General features: G+C 38.8%; 1 protein-coding gene across 17 annotated transcripts in view; it reads left to right on the forward strand.

Moving 5' to 3' along the window:
- The window catches only part of STK33 (serine/threonine kinase 33), a 181,974-nt gene that overhangs the window by 135,049 nt on the left and 24,121 nt on the right, over positions 1 to 22,804 (forward strand). For 16 of the 17 annotated variants that reach the window (XM_089329213.1, XM_070073880.2, XM_002708793.6 and 13 more), the window contains 3 exons: positions 4,691 to 4,766; positions 9,391 to 9,503; positions 10,655 to 10,740. In XM_089329213.1, the coding sequence (XP_089185339.1) occupies positions 4,691 to 4,766; positions 9,391 to 9,503; positions 10,655 to 10,740 (275 nt within the window). The remainder of the gene's footprint in view (positions 1 to 4,690; positions 4,767 to 9,390; positions 9,504 to 10,654; positions 10,741 to 22,804) is intronic. The other variant, XR_016231565.1, reaches the window with a different exon arrangement.

Genomic DNA, 22,804 nt, shown 5'->3' on the forward strand with positions numbered 1-22,804 from the left:
CCGAAAAAGTTCCTGGCTTCAGATCAGCCTAGCTCTCTCCATTGTGGCCATTTAGGGAATGAACCAGTGGATGGAAGACCTATCCCTCTCTGTGTCCCCCTCTCTGTCTGTAGTTCTGCCTCTCAAATAAATAAATAAATCTTAAAAAAATGTGGAGTACCTGTTCTTGTACTTGTCATTTGTGTATTTTTTCTATTGAAATGTCTACTCAAATTTTTGCTTATTGAGATGATCATATTTTTTCTTTAAGTTTATTAATGAAATGATTATATTACTAAAGTAAATGTCAAACTTTCCTTGAACCTGTGGATTTTAATCCCACTTGGTTTCATATGCATCTTTATTCAGTCTGTTTACTTTATTGAGAAATTTGATTGCAGCTTATTTCTGTTTTTTGTGCTGCCTGTGTCTTTTTTGATGTTACAGTTATGGTAGCCTCATTTAAAAAACAAACAATTTTCACTTTTTATATGTTCATGAACGTTTTGAATAATAGACATTATCTATTAATGGTTTGGAATTTCCTCTTAAAATTGTTTGGTCCTGATACTATTTGGGGAGTACAGTTTCTATTGTATTTTCAATTTATAATAGGTTATTCACATTTTCTATATCTTGAATCATTGTGATAATTTATACTTTTCTAGAAAATTTTCCATCTTGCTGAGATTTGGTTTTTTGTATTCACTTATAATTAATTCTGTGGTTATATCCCCCTATTAATCCCTGATTTTCTCAAAAAGATGATATGATATGAAATTAACAGTATAACCCCTGAAGTCACCTAACTTAGGATTACAGTTCTACACTTGCTATCTGCTTTCGTCACAATTTATACATCTGTTTGATTGCGATTTATGCCAAAAATTTTTTGAAGGCTTACTTTGTATCAGATAGGAATTGGGAATACAACAGCAGAAAAAACATAAACATGGTTTGCCTTAATGTAACAAACAGGAAAGTGCATGGTGTGTTAGAGAGAGTGCTAAGCATGGAAAATTAAAAAGGAGGGGGGATAGGAAGTATTTAGAGAATAATGATGTCTTTCTTATCAGATTGATATGAGAATTAGATAAGAAAATAGAAAGGGCATTGACATGATGCCTGGTACTTAGTACCCAATTTTAGGCCTTTGCTGTAAGAACATTATTGTTTTTCTTGATGGAGTTTGTTAGCAGTTAGAATAATATTGGGCTTTTCAAGAACTAGCTCATGTCTTATGTTGATTCTTTCCCTATCAATTTCTACTTTTCTGTTTCTGAATTTCTTTTTTTCCACTTCCTTTTAAATTATTTTTTTAACTTTCTACTTTAAATTCTTGTTTGTCTCCAGTCATATCTTAAATGCATTTAAGGCTGTGTGTTTTCCTGTGAGTACTTTGAGTATTTCCTTTGTCATACAGTGTTCTGGTTGTGATCCATCTCTTAATACACTATGATTTTAGTTTTAGTCTTATTCTTTAATCAAAGTATTATTTAAAAGTAGATTTAAGACTTTACCCAGGTGGTTGGAATATGTCTGGTGCTCATGTAAAGGTGGGTTAGTCTTTCTAGCCGTTTGGGATTTCTGTCTTGTTTTCTTCATCATAATGGGTGAGTATGTCATAAAAGTTTAAAACTTTTAGGAATTTCATTTGTGATGAACACATGATCAATTCTTGCAAATGTTGCATTGGATATTTGAAAAGTGTATGTTCCTGGTTTCTTGAGCATACATATTTCTCTGTGTGTGCTTATTAAATCAAATATGAAACCTGTGTGGTTCAGATTTTCCATATTATTTTTGCTTACTGCTTCTCTTGATCTCTAAAAAAGAGTTATGAAATTTATCCACTAAGATGATACTTAGTTTCTTTTTGTATTTCAAGTAGATTTTTAGAAGGTTTTTATTTATTTATTTGAGAGGTAGAGTTACAGATAGTGAGAGGGAAAGACAGAGAGAGAGGTCTTCCATCTGCTGGTTCCCTCCCCAAATGGCCGCAATGGCTGGAGCTGCACCGATCTGAGGCCAGGAGCCAGGTGTTCCTTGCAGGTGCAGGGGCCCAAGCACTTGGGCCATCTTCTACTGTTTTCCCAGGCCACAGCAGAGCTGGATTGGAAGAGGAGCAGCCGGGACTAGAACTAGTGCCCAAATGGGATGCTGGCGCTGCAGGCGGAGGATTAACCTACTGTGCCATGGTGCCAGCCCCTCAAGTAGACTTGTTAAAAAATATTTTATAGAACTATAATTTACATACCATGAAGTATATACATTTTACATGTAAAGTTATGTGAGTTTTGACAGATTACACCTGTGTAATCACCACCCCAGTGGAGATAGCAAACATTACTATCACCCCAGAAAGTTCCTTAGAGTCCCTTTCAAATCAATCCCTCACTTAAACCAAACCACTGATAATTTCTGTCACCACACTTCAGTTTTGCATGTCTAAAAGTTTATATCATCTGAATGGTCTGTCTGTCTTTTGTGTCTGTCTTCTGTTTCACATGATGAATTTGAGACTTGTCCACGTTGTTGTATATGTAGTTTATTCATTTTTATTGCTGAGAAGTATTTTTTTTTTTTGCCTGCTTGATGCATAAAGTGCTGAAATTGTTTTGTCTTATTTGGGAAAAGGCTGCTTTAGATTCTGTTCATACTCCTCTGTTGGCAAAAGACATCTGGTCTGTAGTTACATAGGGAAAATATATCCAAGCACCCTGAGTTTTATGCCTGCTTATTAGTTGTCTACACTGATAACAAGTGAGAGAACAAGAGAGAAGACAGATGGTTTGTGGAGCTTTGCTGACTTCCTAAATGGCTCCTTGGCACAGTTATTCTGGCTTCTGCCTCCTTATGAGGGCTGGAATGACAGTACAAGTAGAGATGCTCCTGATAATTAAGAAGATTCTGAAAGAGGGAAAAGTAGGAATTCCTTGCCCCTGCTGTGTGATGCACCAGTATGGAGATCCTTCATTCAGTCTAGTCAGAGAATTAGACCCTGCCACGGAGGCGTTGCCTTAGAATAACGTAAACTTTAATGATTTAGTAGCTGAAGACTTTAAGTAGAGTTAAAGAATACGAATAGTTGCTTAAAGGGAAATATTAATTAGCAACTTTTCAATCATTTGGAGACAAAGGACTCAGTTTGTTAATGATAGGTTAACCTTTTCTCATTTTCTTTATTCTGTTTACCTTTTGACCTCTTTTGGTTGCTGTACCTTTAACAATAGGCAGAGGGGGAAAGAGGAAATAAAATCCATTTTCTGTGACTAGTTATTATAAACGATGTGTGTGTGCGCGTGTGTAGTTGTGTGTAAGGTGTGAGGGGGGATATTGAAACTGTGTTCTAAAATAAAGACCTGGAGCTGCCCATTGTGTAGAGGAGGCACTCTGGCTGCGAGTCTTCAGTCATGTATCTGAACCTTAGTTTCTCACGGGCACAGGGGATCAAATGTCTCATCTATTCCTAATCTAATTTATGCAAAATGCTGTATGAATATTTTAAAGTTCTATTGAAACATATACAAATCTTTTTATGTTTGTAACTTTTATCTTTCAACAAAGATATCTGATCGTAGCTGTAGAGATATGATATGTTCTTACAGTATCATATAACTTTAAAAAAAAGCTTTCATTAGCCGGTGCTGCGGCTCACTAGGCTAATCCCCCACCTGCGGCGCTGGCACACCGGGTTCTAGTCCTGGTCGGGGCACCGGATTCTGTCCCGGTTGCCCCTCTTCCAGGCCAGCTCTCTGCTGTGGCCCAGGAGTGCAGTGGAGGTTGGCCCAAGTGCTTGGGCCCTGCACCCCATGGGAGACCAGGATAAGCACCTGGCTCCTGGCTTTGGATCAGTGCAATGCGCCGGCCACAGTGCGCCGGCCGTGGCGGCCATTGGAGGGTGAACCAACGGCAAAAAGGAAGACCTTTCTGTCTCTCTCTCTCACTATCCACTCTGCCTGTCAAAAAAAAATATATATATATATATAATAACTAAAAAATGTGCCACCTTAGAGTTGAAAAAAAAATGGTTCTAATTTGAGTTATTGTTTAAGGGAACTCTGTTGGGAGCACTTCTGTAATGCAGGGAGCACGGAGCTGGGGAGTCAGGAATACCTGGATCTCAGCTCTTAGGCTGGGTCTGTTGGCTTTTTGATCCAGTCTTATAGGAGCTTTCTCTTTGTCTTGGTTTTTCTCATTCAGAAAATGTGGGAAGTAATTCATACTATCTCATCAGAGTAGTGTTATGTTATTATTATTATTGTTCCTTTGCTAAAATGATTTATAATCATTTATCTTAGTTTTTCTCTGAATCCCGATTTCTACACATAGGGCTTGCTTTTAAATTACTTCTACTTAAGTCATGTATTCAGCTCTGTTTTTCAGAAAGGACTAAGATATTGTTGTCTTCTACTGTAACTACATAATCTTTGCAAAATCTTTTTTAACAATTTCAAAAGAATAAGGAGTAGTGCATTTAGTTATATAATTTATGCCATCATTCCATTAGGAGCTAAATGATAGAAGAGAGGATACATGACATCAATTGTTAAGGCCGGTACATTATTCATTTAACATCTGCTGTTGGTTCTTTTTTCCCCTGTGGGGAATAAATTACAACAAATCAGCACATTTTTTATGCTTTGTGTTTAAGCATTTAAAAGTCATTTATTATATTATTAATATTATTTTATTTCTACTTGTTTGGCAGCCCCTGAAGTTATCAATGCCCACGACTATAGCCAGCAGTGTGACATTTGGAGCATAGGTGTCATAATGTACATTTTGTAAGTAGCCTGCTAAATGTGCAGTTTAAAATGAATGGATGGTCTCTGAAAGTAGGGTTATAGATCTCAGATTAGAACTAAGCAATACATGTTTTTTAGAAAGTGATTTAAAAACCAGTTGGGAAGTAGTTGTCAGGGACATCCTTTAGATTTTTTAAATACTGTAAGTGTATAACCTTCAGCTTCGCTTTTCATTGATCTGTAAATGCAACAGTACACTGTATGATCTGCAGAAAGTGAAAAATTGTCCTTAGCCTCTTCCTGAGCCCTTGCTACAAACTAAAGGCCTCCTTGTGTTTTCTCAGGAGATCCCCTTGTAGCCCATCAGTTATAGGGAGGTGCTGCACCCTGGCACTAGAGCTGGCAGCGTGGACAGGCCATACATGGGAAGTGGGCACATTGAGAATCTAAGGGGAGTTCTGTAGTTTCCAGTTCTTTTAATGCTGAGGAAAACCTTAGTCACTGTTATTCTCCTTCCCTGCCACTCAAGGTTCAGTCGAACCCCATGTCCTGTTCATTTTTTCTTTCAAGTGTCTTACTTATTCTGTGATTTCTCTTCACTTGTGTCATTTCTCCTTTCTAGAATATTCCTAGGTCACTCTCACTGTTGTTCCTGCCTCTGGTCGCCCTCCCCAAGTTCCCCTTTCACGCTGCTGTCAGAGTTGTCTTTCTGAGTAACAAATCTGGCCATACTATGTTCCTCATTAAAGACCTCTGATAGTTATTCCTGGTTACAGAAAAATACCAGAGCAGCCTGCCTTGGCGTGGCTCAGCACATCTTTCACGGCCTGACTCCAGTGCCTTTCCAGTCTTCAGTGGCTGTGGCTTCCCGAGCACCTGTCCTGTGCTCTGGTGCATTGCTCAGCCAGCAGCGCACACCCCTGGGACGCGTGTGTTCTCTTCTACAAGTCCCCTCCTGGCTTCACATTCTGTTTCCTAACTCCTACCCTACACAGGCAGAGTTACTGCATTTACCATGCAAGTGTTTCTTCCTCACATTAAATAGAGGATTTAAGCCCGTATACCAAAATACATGCAAGACAGGAACATTGAAAGAAAGAAAAAATATGAATAGTTAAAATAGGAAGGTTTGCATATATGTAAATTTGATAGAATTAATGCTTTTTGTTGTGTGAGCGATAAGCTTTTAAGACTAAATTTATAGACATATGTGTATATATGTGTGTGTGTGTATATATATATATATACATAGAGAGAGAGAGAGAGAGAGAGAGTATAGTTTTCCTTGCCCTAAATTCCATGAAGGACAGAGATCTTATATTATTCATCTTTGCATCTTTCCATCTCTGGTATGTGATGCAATAGTAGGCACATATTCAGTGCTCAATATGTTTGTTAAATTGAATTAAGTGAATTGTCTAAGAGGTGTTCTGAAAAGTTAGTGGCCATTGTTCTGCCTCTTGGTGAAGATGAGCATTTTTGTGTCGATGCTACATTAGTTTTATGGTCATATTGAGGATTTCAGTATGTAGTACCTCTTCCAGATCGTTTCTAAGTATCAACATCACAGAAGCTAAGTTTTCACAGCTCTGTGAAATGGAATACTCAGTAGAAATTGCATGATGTGATTGTTGCTGTAACTCAGCTGGTTAACACACATCATTGCTTAGATTGTTTAAAACATAAAAGTATTCACAAAATTTTTGATCATTGTTTTGTGTCAATTTGAATCATAATGTAAAAAATCTGAGCCTTGGTCTTTAAATATAACTTTTTATTTTTTGACTGGCAGAGTTAGAGAGAGAGAGAGACAGGTCTTCCTTTTCCGTTGGTTCACCTCCCAAACGGCTGCTACGGCCGGCGCACTGCGCTGATCCGAAGCCAGGAGCCAGGTGCTCCCTCCTGGTCTCCCATGTGGGTGCAGGGCCCAAGCACTTGGGCCATCCTCCACTGCCTTCCCGGGCCACAGCAGAGAGCTGGACTGGAAGAGGAGCAACCAGGACAGAACCGGTGCCCCAACCGGGACTAGAACCCGGGGTGCAGGCGCCACAGGCGGAGGATTAGCCTAGTGAGCCACTGCGCCGGCCTTAAATATAACTTTTAAATTAGTCTGTTTTACTCCTAAAACTTTCAAGACAACACAAGTCAAACATAATATTACACAATTCATATGGTGTATTTAGCCTCTCATTTTGGATTTGGTGTTAAGAAAAGTGAGTGTATTACATTTCTTGAAAATCTTTTTCTTTAAGATAGAATTAATTTTCTGCTTTAGAGTGTGGCTGCCTATCATCCTCATGGAATCTTTTCTTTACTGTAGACACCTGCTTAACTAATCAGTACCTATTAGTGTGTGTGAGCCCAGTGATGGCATAGATATATAGATATAGATGTAGAATATAGATGTTTCCTTCACCACAAGTACAAACATTTCTTCTCCAGAGGTACTGTTGTCTTGTTTATCAGATACTTCTGATTTATTTCCATAATTAGACAATGATAACAGTACTTTCTGAGAGTGAAATTAACAAACACTCCTTATAGTTACTACCCTCTGCTGTTTTGATTCCTCTAAGTGCAATAGAAGATAATAGGAGGGCTTGAAGAGGTATTTTTCATGCCCTGGATTCCCTTTTCTGGATGTGCCTTAAATTGCTGTCATAAAATTTTGTATGCTACTGATTGACCAACCATTAGATACATTTTTGTGTAAATAAAATTGCAAAGGACAGAAGAAAGCTGAGTTTTTAAAATGTAGCCCTTAAGCTATGGTTGCAGCCTCATCTGGCAGTTCAGGGGCAGCTAAGAAATTGGTGGATGCGCATATCACTGATTGATAACAGGCTCAATGAGCTGGGCTGCTGGCCTGGACTTGTACTAGATAGTAATTGTCCATAAGGCCATTTTTCTGGCTTTTTTGTTTTTGATGGCTTTTTTATTGCATTTTAAAACTAAACAATGGCAAGATGAGTATGATGAGAGTGAAGAGGGTCAGAATGAGCTGGAGAAATAAAAAGTATTAAAACAAGAATTAGCAGAACATTTTGATAAATTCTGATTTCCTAACAGGAATCTATTGGTAAATTGAAAGCTCTGTTTTCCAGTGTAATTTGATAGACTACTAGAAAAAAAGCCAAACTTTTTCCCCTGGGAAAGTTGTCATCGTTATCATCATCGTCATCATTATGAAAAGTCTTTATCAAGCTTTGACTTATCCAGAAGATATTCATGAGTTCGATTTTTGATAAAGTATAAAGAAAACCAGTGAAAATGTAACTATTAAAAGATTTAGATTATTATCCTTATGTACACAGTTGACCTGCAGTCTGAGAAGTATACTGTAATTATGTTATTTTATTCGTTCAGTAATAAGGTAGAAAAATACAAAGTTGGGAGTTTGAAAATAGACTACCTCTGTGATTAATGTAGTCACTGGGCAGTCTAGTTGTTGGCTACAGGTTTGCCCTCAGCTGCTGAGGCTGGCGGTAATGATAATGACTGACATGTGGAGGATGGGCTATGAAGAATTGAACTCAGCTTTTAGGCATGTTCTTGTAGTTTTCTGCCAGATCACCTATTGAAGCAGTAATTTCAGAGGCTTGCCATGTTCTGTTGAGTGAGGGAGGAGAGGGGAGTAGGGTGTGAAGTCACATTATGCTCTTAACACTGTGCATATGAAAATACATGAAATTTGTTCCCTTTGTGTACATTTTAAAAAGAAAAAAACCTCTACAGAGCCATAGTTCTATATTAGAGAGTGTATGGACAAGCCCATGCTTGCTTTGTGCCCGCGGCTCACGTTTCTGCTGATGGTATTTGTTATGTACACTCAACTTTCACCCTTTTAGGATGGAGCACAAAGTTATCATCTCATTTTTCTCATCTGAATCTTTTTCACTTTACATACCATTGACCATTGTGTTGGCTTGTTGGTTTTGACAGAAAACCTATAAAAATTCTCCAGGTTGTTCTTGGTTTGTTTATTATTATTATTACTATTTGTATAGTATTTTACCATGCATAAAATCCCTACATGATTGTCAGATTGATGGCTCATTGTGTCTTTCCGTGGGTCTAATTTGCCTTCTGCCATTTTCTTACCTTGGCTCACACCCAAGTGTATCCCTCCTGCTAGCTGTCACTGTTGTTGTACATTTAAACTTCCACACTTTCCTGTGTTTCAACACCATTTAAGCTTAGTGTATTCCTACCTGGAAGAACACTGGATCATTTGTGAACCTGGAGGCTTCAAGATAAAATGTATGTAATGATATATGTTCATGGAAAATGAAATTAAAAGGTGAGTTTATATTGGTGCAAAAAATTTGAAATCTAGTCAATGTATGTTTTATGAACTTTTTGAAGACCCCATGTATGCATGCATTTAAAATTTTTTGCACCAAAATTTACATATTATTTAATTGTTTTCCACAAACTTTTGGGAGAACTCTTGCATGTCCTCTTCCGGGTCATTTCTTCCCATGTTGAGACAAGAGCCTAGCACTAATCTTGGACAGTCTTGTTGCTGCCATTTTGATATCCAAAGAGGTTCCCATCTCTTCTTACTCTTTACTTAAACATGAAGCACCACTGTTCCTGACTTTTGTGGAAACTTAAGCTTCTGATTTTTTAAATTTAAATAAAATGATTGTCTTTGTTGTAGATTATGTGGAGACCCACCCTTTATGGCAAGCTCAGAAGAGAAACTTTTTGAGTTAATAAAAAAAGGAGAACTACGTTTTGAAAATCCAGTCTGGAATTCCATAAGTGAAAATGGTAAGTATAAGGTATTTTTATAACTTACCAAAGCAATATAAGAAAGTTGGCCAGTAATTCAAATGCTTGAAATCTCTGTTTAGTCATTAAACTTACTTGTGGAAATAAATACTCTATTTAAAAAAAAAAAAGATTTATTTATTTAAAAGGCTGAGTTAAGACAGAGAGAGCCTGCACACATGCAAACAATCTTCCATCTGCTGGTTCACTCCCATATGGCCACAATGGCCAGGCTGAGCCAGGCCAAATCAAGGAGCCGAGCTGAGAACTCCATCTGGTTCTCCTATGTGGATGGGCAGGGCCCAAGCACTCGGGCCATCTTACATTGCCTTCCCAGGCACATTAGCAGAGAGCTGGGTCAGAAACGGAGCAGCCAGAATTTGAACCAGCACCCATATGGGATGCCAGAGTCATAGACTATGACTTAACCTGCTTCACCACAATGCTGGCTCCAGAAATAAACACTATTTACTTACAGAAACAAAGATGTCTTCACTTTGATTGTTCCTAATCAAAAAATCCACAAAACCACAAAGTCCATAGTAAAAATCAAAATTTGCTCATCATCTAGCTAATTTTTAACTATAGACCAATAACTAGGTAATCTAGGTAATAAAACTTAACTTTATGGGCCAGCATTGTGTTGCAGCAGGTTAAGGTGCTGCTTGCATCCCATATCAGAGTGACGGTCTAGTCCCAGCTGCTCTGCTTCCAATCCAGCTTTCTGCTAACACACCTGGGAAGGCAGCAGAGGGGCTTGGGTTCCTGCCACCCATGTGAGAGGCCCTGATGAAGTTCTTGGCTCCTGGATTCAGTCTGGCCCAGTACTGGCTGTTGGGGTTATTAGGAGAATAGACCAATGAATAGAGCATCTTTCTCTCTATCTAACTCTTCCTCTCTCTCTCTACCTCTCTCTCTCTCTCAATCTCTTCCTCTCTCTTTCTATCTCTGTCACTCTTCCTTTCAAATAATATTAAAAACAACTTTCACTTTAGACTTTAATCTTTATTTATTAGCCAGTTTTGCTGATATTTATTGTATAATTAACACCTTTTCCTTCATGTGGTATAGATTAACTCTAAATTAATTGGAATATATATTAATTGTAATTAAGACAGATGAGAATTTTTAACATTTTCCCTTATTTGCAGCTAAAAGTGTTTTGAGACAGCTCATGAAAGTAGATCCTGCTCACAGAATCACCGCTAAGGAACTCCTCGATAACCAGTGGTTAACAGTGAGTCACGGTGTTGTTTCTTCTCTCTCAGACTTGCTATCACTGCTGGTTTCTTTTCATTTGGCCTTGTAGTTCTGTAGATAGTTTTCTAAAAACAGTCAATGAATTTCACCTTTTTATAAGGTAAAAAAAATGTGTCTTAACATATTTCTGAAATGGATATTTTCCTACTGTTGGAACTGTTACCACAGACCTAGATGGATAGATGGATGGATGGATGGATGGATGGATAGATAGATAGATAGATAGAGGTTTAAATGAACGATGCTTTGTTTGGTGTTATACAAGTATCATGTCCAGTAGGACACAATTGAAAAATGCCCATTATTAACACTGTGGAATATTGAAGCAGTTTGGATAGTTCCGTGATGAAAGGCTCTGGAACCATTCACCTCTCTTTGAATACAGGGACTCTTCCAGTACCCAGAAAAGCCAACATCTCCAAGCCATGGGTCTTACCTCATTTGAAATCTTTACTGATCACTATCCCCAAACCTAGGACATTACCTGATCACAAATAGGAACTTTGAAAGAGGCTGCCACTTACCTCTCAGTATTTATTCTCCTTTGTTGCTCTAGCAATTAGAATCCTGACTTTTAGTTTAGCAACATTGCTGCCCAGTTAAAAGGCTCTATTCTTCAGTCTCTGTGCCAGTTAGCATGGTAGTCAATGCCATGTAAGTGTATCTTTAAATGGGGAGGCTATGACATTGCTTATGCCCTTCCTCATACTGGTGACCAGAATGCAGATGTGGTGGCTGGGGTTTGTAGCCTCATTAGACCAAAAGTGGAATCTATAAAAAGTAGGGATGGCAAAGCAACAGGAAGCAAGGAACCAGGACCTGTGGCTGATAGAACCACCATTCCAACCCTTGACTTCCAGCCTCCGTACTTCTTCATATTAGTTGGAAACAAATTTCCATCCTATTTAAGACATTATAAAAGATGCTACTTAACCCAGTCCCAATTAATACAATACTCAATAAATGATCAGTTCAGAAAATGAATAGGTCTGTTGGTATCTCAGAAAATGTATGAGAACTGAGCCTGGAGATTAATAGAGATGCATGGGAATATTACTAAGCAGTATTCATCTATCAATCAAATTACAGATCTATTATTTGCTAGAACTGTGTTAGGTAGTGGGGATATGTGATATAATTACATTTGAAATGCAACTTAGCATATAATTATAATTTTAAAAGATCACTCTGGCTGCTTAGATGGGAAATAGCTTGGAAATAGGAGATGAGGTAGATATTTAAGTAGTTTTATTGGGAGATGATAGTAGCTTAGAAAGGGAGGTAGCAATAGAGATGGAGAGAAATACACAAAGTATTTTTAGAGGTATAATTTGATGGAATTTGGTGATCGATTAGATGAGGAATGAGAATAAAGGAGGAATTAAGGATGACATCTAAGTTTTGTTCTAAAACTGGTTGTATGATTGTTCCATTTACTGAGTTGTGGAACACTTTGGGAGAATCAGAATTTTCTTTTTTCCCCGAGTAGTAGTGGTGAATCAAGTTTGAAATTATACAGTAAGTTTGAAATGTCTCTCTCCACCCAAGTAGAGATATCGGATAGATAATTGGATACGTGAATCTGAAACTGGACAAGTCTGAGCTAGAGTTAGAAATCTGAGAACCATGATTATATAGATGCCATGTAAATCCATTGAGCTGGAGAGAGAAATCAAGAAGAAAATATGGGTAGAGAAGAGGTCCCTGCAACATGCCTTTAGACACTACAACATTTAGCAGAAGCACAGATATGTGTAGGTGCCATAAGCATTTAGTGGTATCACTTTTCTTTTAAATTCCCTCATTTTCCTTTGGTAAATTCTAGTCATTTCTTTGAATAACATTTTTAAGAGCTAAAAAAATAATAATCTTCACTCAAGAATGGATTCTCTCTGCCCTCTCCTATGAATGTGTTGATCTCTCAAAGGATTCAATGCAATAATTATTTCTGGCCTAAAGTAATTGTGCAAATGAGTTAGCAGCTAGATCATTGCAAAAACTGTACTGAATAGATTTGTAGTACAGCAAGACAAAAACTGTAAAACAGATGGTGTGCCTTAGAAATTTATCTCTTGTCAGCATCACACAACATTCGGGTTTGGCCATTTAATTATTTGTTTTCTAATTAGTACAACTTTATTTCTGGCTTTGGTCATTTTTCCAGAAGTCTCCATTTTTGAGCCTCTGTAACATTTGTCTCTCTGAAGTCTTTGCCAAATGGATAGAGAAGTGACAGATATTGTGTACTATATCGGACTATCCTAAGGAGTTCAGTGTATGAAATTTAGAATACTGGCATTTTACAAACTTCTGAAAGACAGAACTCTTTTCTTCTTAACCACTTGAAGTCTTACTTCCTACAATTCATATCTTCTGTTTGAAATAATCTAAAGAAAATAGGATAGTTCTCTCAGTGCCTTGCTGCTTTATAACCACAGCTTATCTTTTGCAATTCCTAGTCCATAGTAACATTTCTCTCAAAGAGCTGTATTGGATAAAAAGTTTCTATGGTTCAGCCTATGTATTGTGCATTTTGAAACATGGAACATATCTGAAAAATATTATGAGAGAAATTATTATTTCCCTGTGTGCATTTGAGTGAGTGGAATTTCAAATGAACACATGATTGTCATCTTGATTTTAGAAGTCAAAGGTTTCGTGTAAGAAAAAACAGCCAAGAAATGGCTTTCCTGCAAAGGAAGAGCTTGATAATAACTCCCATTGCCAGGAGTGTGCCATTATTCTTTTACATCTGATTCTTTCTACCCCCTTGCTGTCTACCGTGGTTCAGGAGATAATTGCTTCTTATTAGATAATTGCAGTGGCCTCTTGGTGTTCCTTCCAGTTCCCTGTAACAGCAAGAATGTACATTTTTTTAACAAGTTTCTCAGGTATTTCTTATGCTCACTTATATTTAAAACCTACTGCTATATAAAATTAAGGCAATAATTTTTCTTCTATTGCTTGTCAAAAGTGAGTTCCCAGTTTTGAGCTTTGTTGGTATTGTTCATACCTCAAGTATTCCTTTAACATATTTTTTTTATGCCTACCATGTGCCAGGCCCTGTGCTAGGTAATAAAATATGATGACATGTAAGACATGGTCTCTGACGTAAGGAATTACAATCTAGTAAGGAAAACAAGGTGTGTGTAAGGTACAATGCAAGAAAGAAAATGATAAATGACATAAGAAATTGACAAATAACCAGAGGTACAGAGACAAGCAAGTGTGAAATCAGGAAATTCAATTTGACTAACAGATAGGATGCTTGAAAGAAAGAAGTGGGAAATAAAAGTAGAAAAGGAATGAAAATTTTAAGACTAAGAAAAGAAAATAGTGAAGGGACTTAAATTTCAGGTTAAAGAGAATCAACTTCATTCCATATAGAGTGAAGAACAATTGCATACTCTCTGAGATGGAAGAAATTATTGTTATGGTGCATCTGTCTTTCAGGGTGAGCTGTTTTAAATAGGACAACAATAATTTAAATGGCCGTATTGATTTTAGTAAGTGTCTTTCCATTTTAATTCATCAGACACAAAGATGGATAAAACACATTCCCTTCCGTTGAATAATTTACCACAAGTTATAGTCTGTTCTTTGCTTTAAAGTCACACTTTGCAAAGGCACTTGTAATCAAGGTGTAGAGTCTAATTTCAGAACAGTCTTTCTTAATTTGTGAACAAGGCCCTTGTTCATTAATTTACAAGTTGTTATTCAGGTTTTGATCATTAATGTTTGACCTTTAGGCTTAACAGATGCACTCTACATAAGAGGGTGGAAATTTTCTGATGCCTACTTGTTGGCTGTAATTTTTTTCCTTCCGTATTTTTCTCCTAAATGTGTTAAGATATTTGCCTTTATTTTACTATGCATAGTTATTCTTAAATTCTGAATTACCTTATGTATATGAATATGCATCCTTGGTTAATGAAACTTTTATAAAAATTATGTTAAGATGATGCTCCTGGCGTAGGCCACTTGGTGTGTTAATATGCAAGTGTTGATGTATACTCAGTAATTCAATAAATGCTGAATAACTATTAGGTGCAATGAATGACACAAGGATCTGTTTGGCACAGCCCCTGCCCACAGTTTCCTATGGTCTAGTAAAGAGTCTGAAACAAAAACACAGGCGAAGAATTATAAATTCACAAGGATAGGGGGTAGGCATTGTGGGGCAGTAGGTTAAGCCACTGCCTGGACCACCCACATACCATATCAGAGTTCTGGTTCAAGTCCCAGCTTCTCTGCTTCCAATCCAGTTTCCTGCTGGTGCATCCTGGGAGGCAGAGGACAATAGCTCAAGTGCTTGAGCCTCTGCCACCCTTGTGGGAGACCTAGATGGAGTTCCAGATTCCTGGCTTCAGCCTGTCGCATCATTTTAGGGATGAGTCAGCTTATGAAAGATCTCTCTCACTCTCTCTCTCACCAGCTGTGCTTTCAAATAGATGAAAATAAATAAACATTTTCTAAATATTTAAGAAAATCCACAATAACATAAATATAGTAGTACTACTGAATTTTCAAAAAGACATATTATTCCCTCTAGGGCATTCCAAAACATATTTAGAAGTAGAGTTAACATGTAATAGATCTGGCTCTGTAAGAACGAGTGAAAATGTTGGAGTCAGGCAGATAAGGAAGGATATTTGAGACAGAAATAATTTTACAAAGTTATAGAGATAAAAATATAAAGTATATTTAGAAAATAGTAATAGTGCTCCTCCGTAAAACCATAGGAGGCAAGTAGAGTTGTGGGGAATGAAGCTGAAAAGGTCGGTTAGAGTGGTTTTACTCCGGCCCTTGACCAAGACTGAGGCCTTGACTTATTTGGCAGTGGGTCACCACGGAAAGGCACTAAGGCGTCTTACTCTCTGCCATACTATATGAGTTTTCTCTTTTGTCCCTCCAACCCTTGCAGGGTGATGTGGGCGGACTTAGGCAGAGCCTGGAGAGTAAAGCTAGCAGCTAGATTCTCAAGTAAGAATTCCTGTTCTGATAGAGTGCCCTGCCTGAGACAGTCTGAAGCTGGAGGAGCCCTAGGAATAAATTTGAGTTGGATCTGGGGGGCTGTTTACACAGGTCATGGCTAAGGGGTAGAAGCAGAGTTTCAGTGGGGAGTTGAACCAAGAGTCAGGAGACAGACAGACTCGAATGGGCTTCGGGGTGGGTTAGGAGCAGGTAGCAAGTGTTGGCACTGTTCATGGGTCAGCCCTGTCAGTTGGTGGGTCTGTAGATGTGTGCTGTTGGCCAGGACAGGCTTCAGGAAGAATTACCTGACAGCAGTGTGTCTGCTTTGCTTGGTGGCAAGTAGACACTGGAGAATTGAAGTAGTACTGGGGTGACGTAATAAAGATTGATGCTAGGGCATTGGGTAGGAACAGAAGAGGGAAGACAAGACAGAAAATCAACACGATTTTGCAACCAAGTGGAAGTGTTAAGGAAGAGAGTAAGAGAAGTAGTCAAAACTTTTTCAGGTGACAGAAAATGGTGTAACACAAAAGAAGTTCTAGAATTACTGGTTCTGTGTTATTTGGAACAGTCTATTCAAATTTTTATGTTTGAATTATTCCAAAAATAATTTTTAAAAAATATTTATTTGTTTGAAAGTCAGAGAAGTACAGAGACAGGAGGAGGGACAGAGAGGAAGAAATCTTCCATCTGCTGGTTTGCTCCCTAAATGGCTGCAATGAGTGATTGGGGCCGAACCAGGCTGAAACCAGGAGCCAGGTGCCAGGAGCTTCTTCCAGGTCTCTCATATGGGTGCAGGGACTCAGGAATTTGGGCCATCTTCTGTTGCTTTCCCAGAACATAGCAGAGAGCTGGATTGGAAGTGGAGTACCTGGGACTCGAATATGGATCCCCAGATGGGATACTGGCACTGCAAGATATGGCTTAACTGCTTTGCCACAGCGCCAGCCCCTCCAAAAAGAATTTTGAAAATGGTGATTATTCTCAGATTTTTTTAGGTTGAAGTTTAAAATTTTCACTATGGGACAGGCACTGTGGTGTAGCAGGTAAAGCCACTGCCTGCAGTGCTGGCATCCCATATGGGTACCGGTTCAAGTCCTGGCTGCTCCACTTCCTATCCAGCTCCCTGCTAATGTGCCTGGGAAAGCAGCAGGAGTTGGCCCAAGTCACTGGGCCTATGTACACACATTAGAGACCTGGAATAAGCTCTTGGCTCCTGGCTTTGGCCTGGCCTAGCCCTGGCCATTGTGGCCATTTGGGGAGTAAACCAACAGATGGAAGATCTTTCCCTCTCCCTCTCTCTCTCTCTCTCTCTCTGCCTCTGCCTCTGCCTCTGCCTTTCCCTCTCTGTAACTCTGACTTTCAAATAAATAAGTAAAAGTTTTTTAAAAAATTTTCACTACACATTTAATTAAATTGCAGAGAATGCAATTTCCTATATATTACAAATATTGATAATTTTAAATAAAACTGATACTGTTTTTTTTAGCCAGTGTAGGACATCTAATGCATCCATTTAAAAAATTTTTTTTGACAGGCAGAGTGGACAGTAAGAGCGAGAGACAGAGAGAAAGGTCTTCCTTTACCGTTGGTAAAGCGCTGGAGCGCTGTGGCCGGCGCACCACGCTGATCCAAAGCCAGAAGCCAGGTGCTTCTCCTGGTCTCCCATGTGGGTGCAGGGCCCAAGGACTTGGGCCATCCTCCACTGCCTTTCCGGGCCACAGCAGAGAGCTGGACAGGAAGAGGGACAACCAGGACAGAATCCGGCGCCCCGACCGGGACTAGAACCTGGTGTGCCAGCGCCGCAAGGCGGAGGATTAGCCTATTGAGCCGTGGTGCTGGCACCATTTTTAAATTTTAAAATTGATTTATTTGAGAAGCAGACAGAAACAGACAGAAAGAGAGATCCCATTCACTTGTTGACTCCTGAAGTGCCTGTGATGGCCAGGGGTTGGAGTTGGGAACTCAGTCCAGCTCTTCCACGTGGTTGATGAGAGCTGAATGACTTGAGATATCACAGCTGCCTCCCAAAGTCTGCATTAGCAACGTGCTGGAGTCTGGAGCTGGAGGCGGCTGTGAAATCCAGGCTCTCTGCTACGGGATGTGGCACCTGACTAGCATCTTAACCACTAGGCCAGTGCTCGGCCCCATCTCATCCAGTTTTTAAAGTTTATGACTAAATTCTTCTTTAATTAACTTTAGCTCATTCTTCTCTTTGAATTTGTATTTCTATTTTACTTCTTCTACAGAATTTTATTCTAATGTAATATATATTTTTGCTTCAAAAGCTTTTATTAACCACCTTGTCTTTGGTGCCATTTTGCAAAAAAGTTCAAATATGAATTTTTGGTTTTATTTGCTATAAACCTAAGACTGTCTAAAAATGATTCAAAATGATTTACTGTTATTAGCAGCACAAAATTAATCAAAAGAACATAATTTTGATTATTATAACCATTTAGCATAACAAGCAAAATTATATTGGAAATGTATCTCTTTAGTGGATGAATGTGGCTGCTCTCCCCACCCCTAGTCACTTCATCCATGCATTGTTGAGTATTGTAGAACGAGACAGTGTTCAGCATCAACTGTATTGTTGGTTTTAGTTTTTATAGGTACAGGCAGTGAGACCTGAGGTAAATTAGTAGATGGGAAAGGAGAGAAAGCAGCATCATTCAGTTCCTTGAAGCTGTTTGAGTTACATGTCAAAAGCCACCAAGCGGAAGGCCAGCTGGAGGAGGCCCTTGGTTCCTGCCAAGATACTGTGTTCACACACACTGCCGCACCTTCTCTGAAGATTAAACCTGCAGTCACTTTAGAGAGAAACCTCATGAGACCAGAATGCAGAGAACAGTGTGAGAAACCCTGGAAAGATAAAGGAATGTTTTGAGGTGGTGTGTGCGGTAGATGAGGCTGCAGCCAAGGCAGGGAGTTAAAATAGGAAGACAAAAGCAGCCCTGTCTCCTAGTTTGCCTTGAGACATCGGCACCTGGCGTCTCACAGGGGTCTGAAGTAACGCATTCAGAACAGCGCGGAAGTCCTGCTGGAGTGAGAAGCTAAAAATAGGGAAGGCCAACTGATTTTCTGCATTGACTCTCCTTACCTCTTAGCCCCAAATGCTGCAAGTGAGTGATGGATTCTTATTTGAGTGTACTTTATGAGAGTCTCCTTCTAAGGTTGATTTCTCCTTGGAGGAGGAAGTGGGTAAGGGTGAAATCCTTAACTGAAGTTTTTAGTGCCTGGGGTTCCTCAATCTGTTTTCCCAAGGAGCTAGTACTTCCTAGGGAATGTAAACCCACAGGCCAAGTTTCATAAACCTTTAAAAGCGAGAGTTTAGGGGTGGGCATTTGGTGCAGCAGTTAAGACCCCACTTGGTATGCCCCCATCCCACATCGGAGCCCTTGGTTTCAAATCCTGACTCCATTTCTGATCCAGCTTCCTGCTAATGCGCACCCTGGGAGCCAGCAGGTGCTGGCTCACATAGTTGGATCCTCCTATGTGGGAGACCTAGTGTGAGTTCTGGGCTCCCGATTTTGGCTTGATCTGGCCCCAGCTGTTGTGGGCCTTTGGGGAGTGAACTAGTAGATAGAAGAAATCTCTCTCACTCTCTCTGCTTTTCAAACAAAACAACCTGACAAATAGACATAATGAAATTTAAGAACATATAAAAGAGAAAATTCTAAAATCTCCCGGAGAGAAAAAGCAAATGATATAAAAGAACAAGAATCATGTTGACATCCTGCTTTTCAGTAGCAGCATTGGATGTGAGAAAAACTGAATATTTTAAATGTATTAAAGGAAAACATTTTAAACTTAAAAATGTATATTTATCCAAGTTGTCATTCATATAGAAGGGAATGATAAAAATATTTTCAAATATACAAGGCCTTGGAGGGGTTTTCACAAGAGACCTACTGTTAAAACACTGGCTAGAATGACTTACGTAGTAGGAAAAAACAAATCGGGAGGTGGTACAAAGAACTGTGTGCAGCAAGAGTCTTTAAATGCCTTGGTAAAGTTTGTTGGTAACTTAAAAAAAAGAAAAAAGTATATTGAGAATAGCACAGAATTGACATGTACAACAATGTCCACACAGTGAGCATTGGGCAGAGAGCAGGAGCTTTGTATGTGAACATGTGCTAAAAAAGAATATGTAGAAACCAAATTTGTAACATAGGCAGCGATTGGAATGCGTGTCTGATGCAAGATGTTGCTTAGAGGCCAGTGCTGTGACGTAGCAGGTTAAGCCGCTGCCTGCGGTGCAGGCATCCCATATGGGCGCCAGTTCAGGTCCCAGCTGCTCCACTTCTGATCCAGCTCTGTGCTGTGGCCTGGGGAAGCAGTAGAAAATGGCCCAGGTCCTTGGGCCCCTGCACTCGTGTGGGAGACCTGGAGGAGGGTCCTTGCTCCTGGCTTCAGATTGGCGCAGCTCTGGCCACTGCAGCCATCTGGGGAGTCAATCAGCGGATGAGAGACCTCTCTCATGTGCTCTCTCTCTCGCTCTCTCTCTCTCTCTCCCTCTCCCTCTCCCTCTCCCTCCTTCCCTCCCTCCCTCCCTCTCTCTTTCTGTCTACCTCTGCTTCTCTGTAACTCTGCCTTTCAAATTAATAATAATAATAATAATAATAATAAAAAAAGATGTTGCTTAATACACCCACATCCAGTATTGGAGTGCCTGAGTTCAAGTCCTGCTCTATTTTGATTCTAGTTTCCTATGAATGTGTACCCTGGAAGGCAACAGGTGATGGCTGAAATACTTGGGTCCCTGCCTCCCATGTGAGAGACCAAGATTGAATTCCAGACTCGTAGCTCTGCCCTGCTGCAGTCCCATTTGGCATTTGGGGAGTGAATTATGGGATGGAAGATCCACCCCCCCATTTCCTCTCCCTTTCTCCTTCTCTGTACCTTTCCAATAAATAATATACAAATGAAAATAAATAAAACAGGAAAGAATTAAACATCTAAATGGTGGGACAAATTGAAGTAATAAACTTAGTAGAAACTTCCAAATATAGAAATAATTACAGGTAAATGGGTTGAAAGTACTTTTATTTTAAGATTTAATTATTTATGTGAGAAATAGAGCTACAGAGAGGGAGAGACAAAGAAAGGTCTTCCCTCCTCTGGTTCACTCCCCAAATGGCCACAATGGCTGGAGCTGAGCTGATACGAAGCCAAGAGCTAGGAGCTTCTTCTGGATCTCTCATGTGGGTGCAGAGGCCCAAGTGCTTGGGCCATCTTCTGCTGCTTTCCCAGGCGCATTACAGGGAGCTGTATCAGAAGTGAAGCAGCCGGAACTCAAACTGATTCCCATATGAGATGCCAGCACTGCAGGCGATGACTTTACCCACTATACCACACTGCCAGCCGCAACATAGTTAATTAACTTCTCATATTAGACATGTACACACAATTCTGCAGTCAACAACTGAAAAATATAAATTTTCTCAAGCACCCATAAAACATTTACCAAAATTGATCTTGTTCTAGATCATAAAACAAGCAAAGCTCAATACATTTTTAACATAGATCATGTTCTTTAATAATATACAATTAAGTTAAAAGTAATGATAAGATCAAATAGTCACATATATTTGAAATTAAATAACATGCTTCTAAATTACTCATGAACTAAAGAGTAAATCCTAATAAGAAAATTATAAAACCTTAAAATTGAATGATAATGAAAATGCAGCATACCAAAACCAGTGGAATGCAGCAAAAGTGTGCTTTGGCAAAAGAAGAAATGTTTAAAATCAATAAGTCTACATATCCCACTTTTAATTTCAGGAAAAAAACAACCTATTAAAATGAACTCAAAGAGTAGGAAAGATAAAACCAAGAAAGCAAATCAACTACTTAGAATACAGAGGTAGGATAGAGAAGATCAACAAGTCCAATGATTGGTTCTTTGAAAAGACCAGTAAAATAGATAAATCTTTAGCAAAATTAAGAAATAAATAGAAAGGGCAAAAAATAATGCCATATATGAAAAATGAAATACAGTCACAGATAAGACAGAGATGAAGATGATACAGAGCAAAAAGATGATACTGTCAACAACTGTGTACTAATACGTCTGAAAACTTAGACAAAATGTCTTTTCGTAGAAAATATTTTTCCTAGAAACGTGTATTTTCACAAAACTAGTTTAAGAATAAATTGAAAATTTGAAGTGTCTTATAATTATTACAGAAATTTAACTATCAGTTTAAAATCTTTCACAAGGAAAACCCCAGACCCAGATGATTTTACAGATAAGTTCTAGCAAATTTTCATCTTAAATTTATAACTCTCCTCTTATCCATCAAAAATGGAAATTTTTTCTTGATTTATTCTAAGAATATACCCTGTATACTATAATGTAACAAAACCAGACCACGGCACTATGAGAAAGGTAGTCTGTCCATTTTACTTGCTAGTATAAATATAAAACCTTAAAGAAATTATTACCAAGATGGATCCAGCTGAGTGTATAAACAGGTAATATATCATGAGAAATTTAGGTTTTCCCCAAGAATATCGTGGTGGTTTAATTTCAAAAAAAGTCCATGAATATAAATACTCACATTAATACATAAAAGGAGAAAAAGCATGTGATCGCTTCAAAGAAAACATTCATAATAAGATCCTACATTCATAATTTAATTAGGAATAGAAGGAATCTTTCTTAATCTGATAAAAGGTTAAGGCAAATAGAATAAGAAATGTGGGAGGTATTTCCTTTAAAATGAAGTACGTGGGGCTGGTGTTTAGCTCACTGAGTTCCACATCCGAGGCCCTGAGCTTGATCCTCAGTGCTCTGCCTGACTCCAGCTTCCTGCGTATGCAGATCCTGGGAGGCCGTGGTGAGTGAGCAAGTGATTGGATTCTGGCCCCCATATGGAAGAGCTGGATGGCATCCAGGCTCCCAGCTTTGGCCTGGACCAGCCCTGGCCACTGTGGGCATTTGCCTCTCAAATTGTAAAACAAAAGCAAAACTAGTCAAGGAAGTCAGCTTTTAATACTTTTTTTCCAGCATTGTTGACCTTAGTAAGATAAGAAAAAATTAAATGTGTGAGAATTAC

The sequence above is a fragment of the Oryctolagus cuniculus genome, chromosome 1, assembly GCF_051225735.1.
Source record: "Oryctolagus cuniculus isolate XC-2025 breed Fujian yellow rabbit chromosome 1, ASM5122573v1, whole genome shotgun sequence".
Taxonomy (NCBI): Eukaryota; Metazoa; Chordata; class Mammalia; order Lagomorpha; family Leporidae; genus Oryctolagus; species Oryctolagus cuniculus.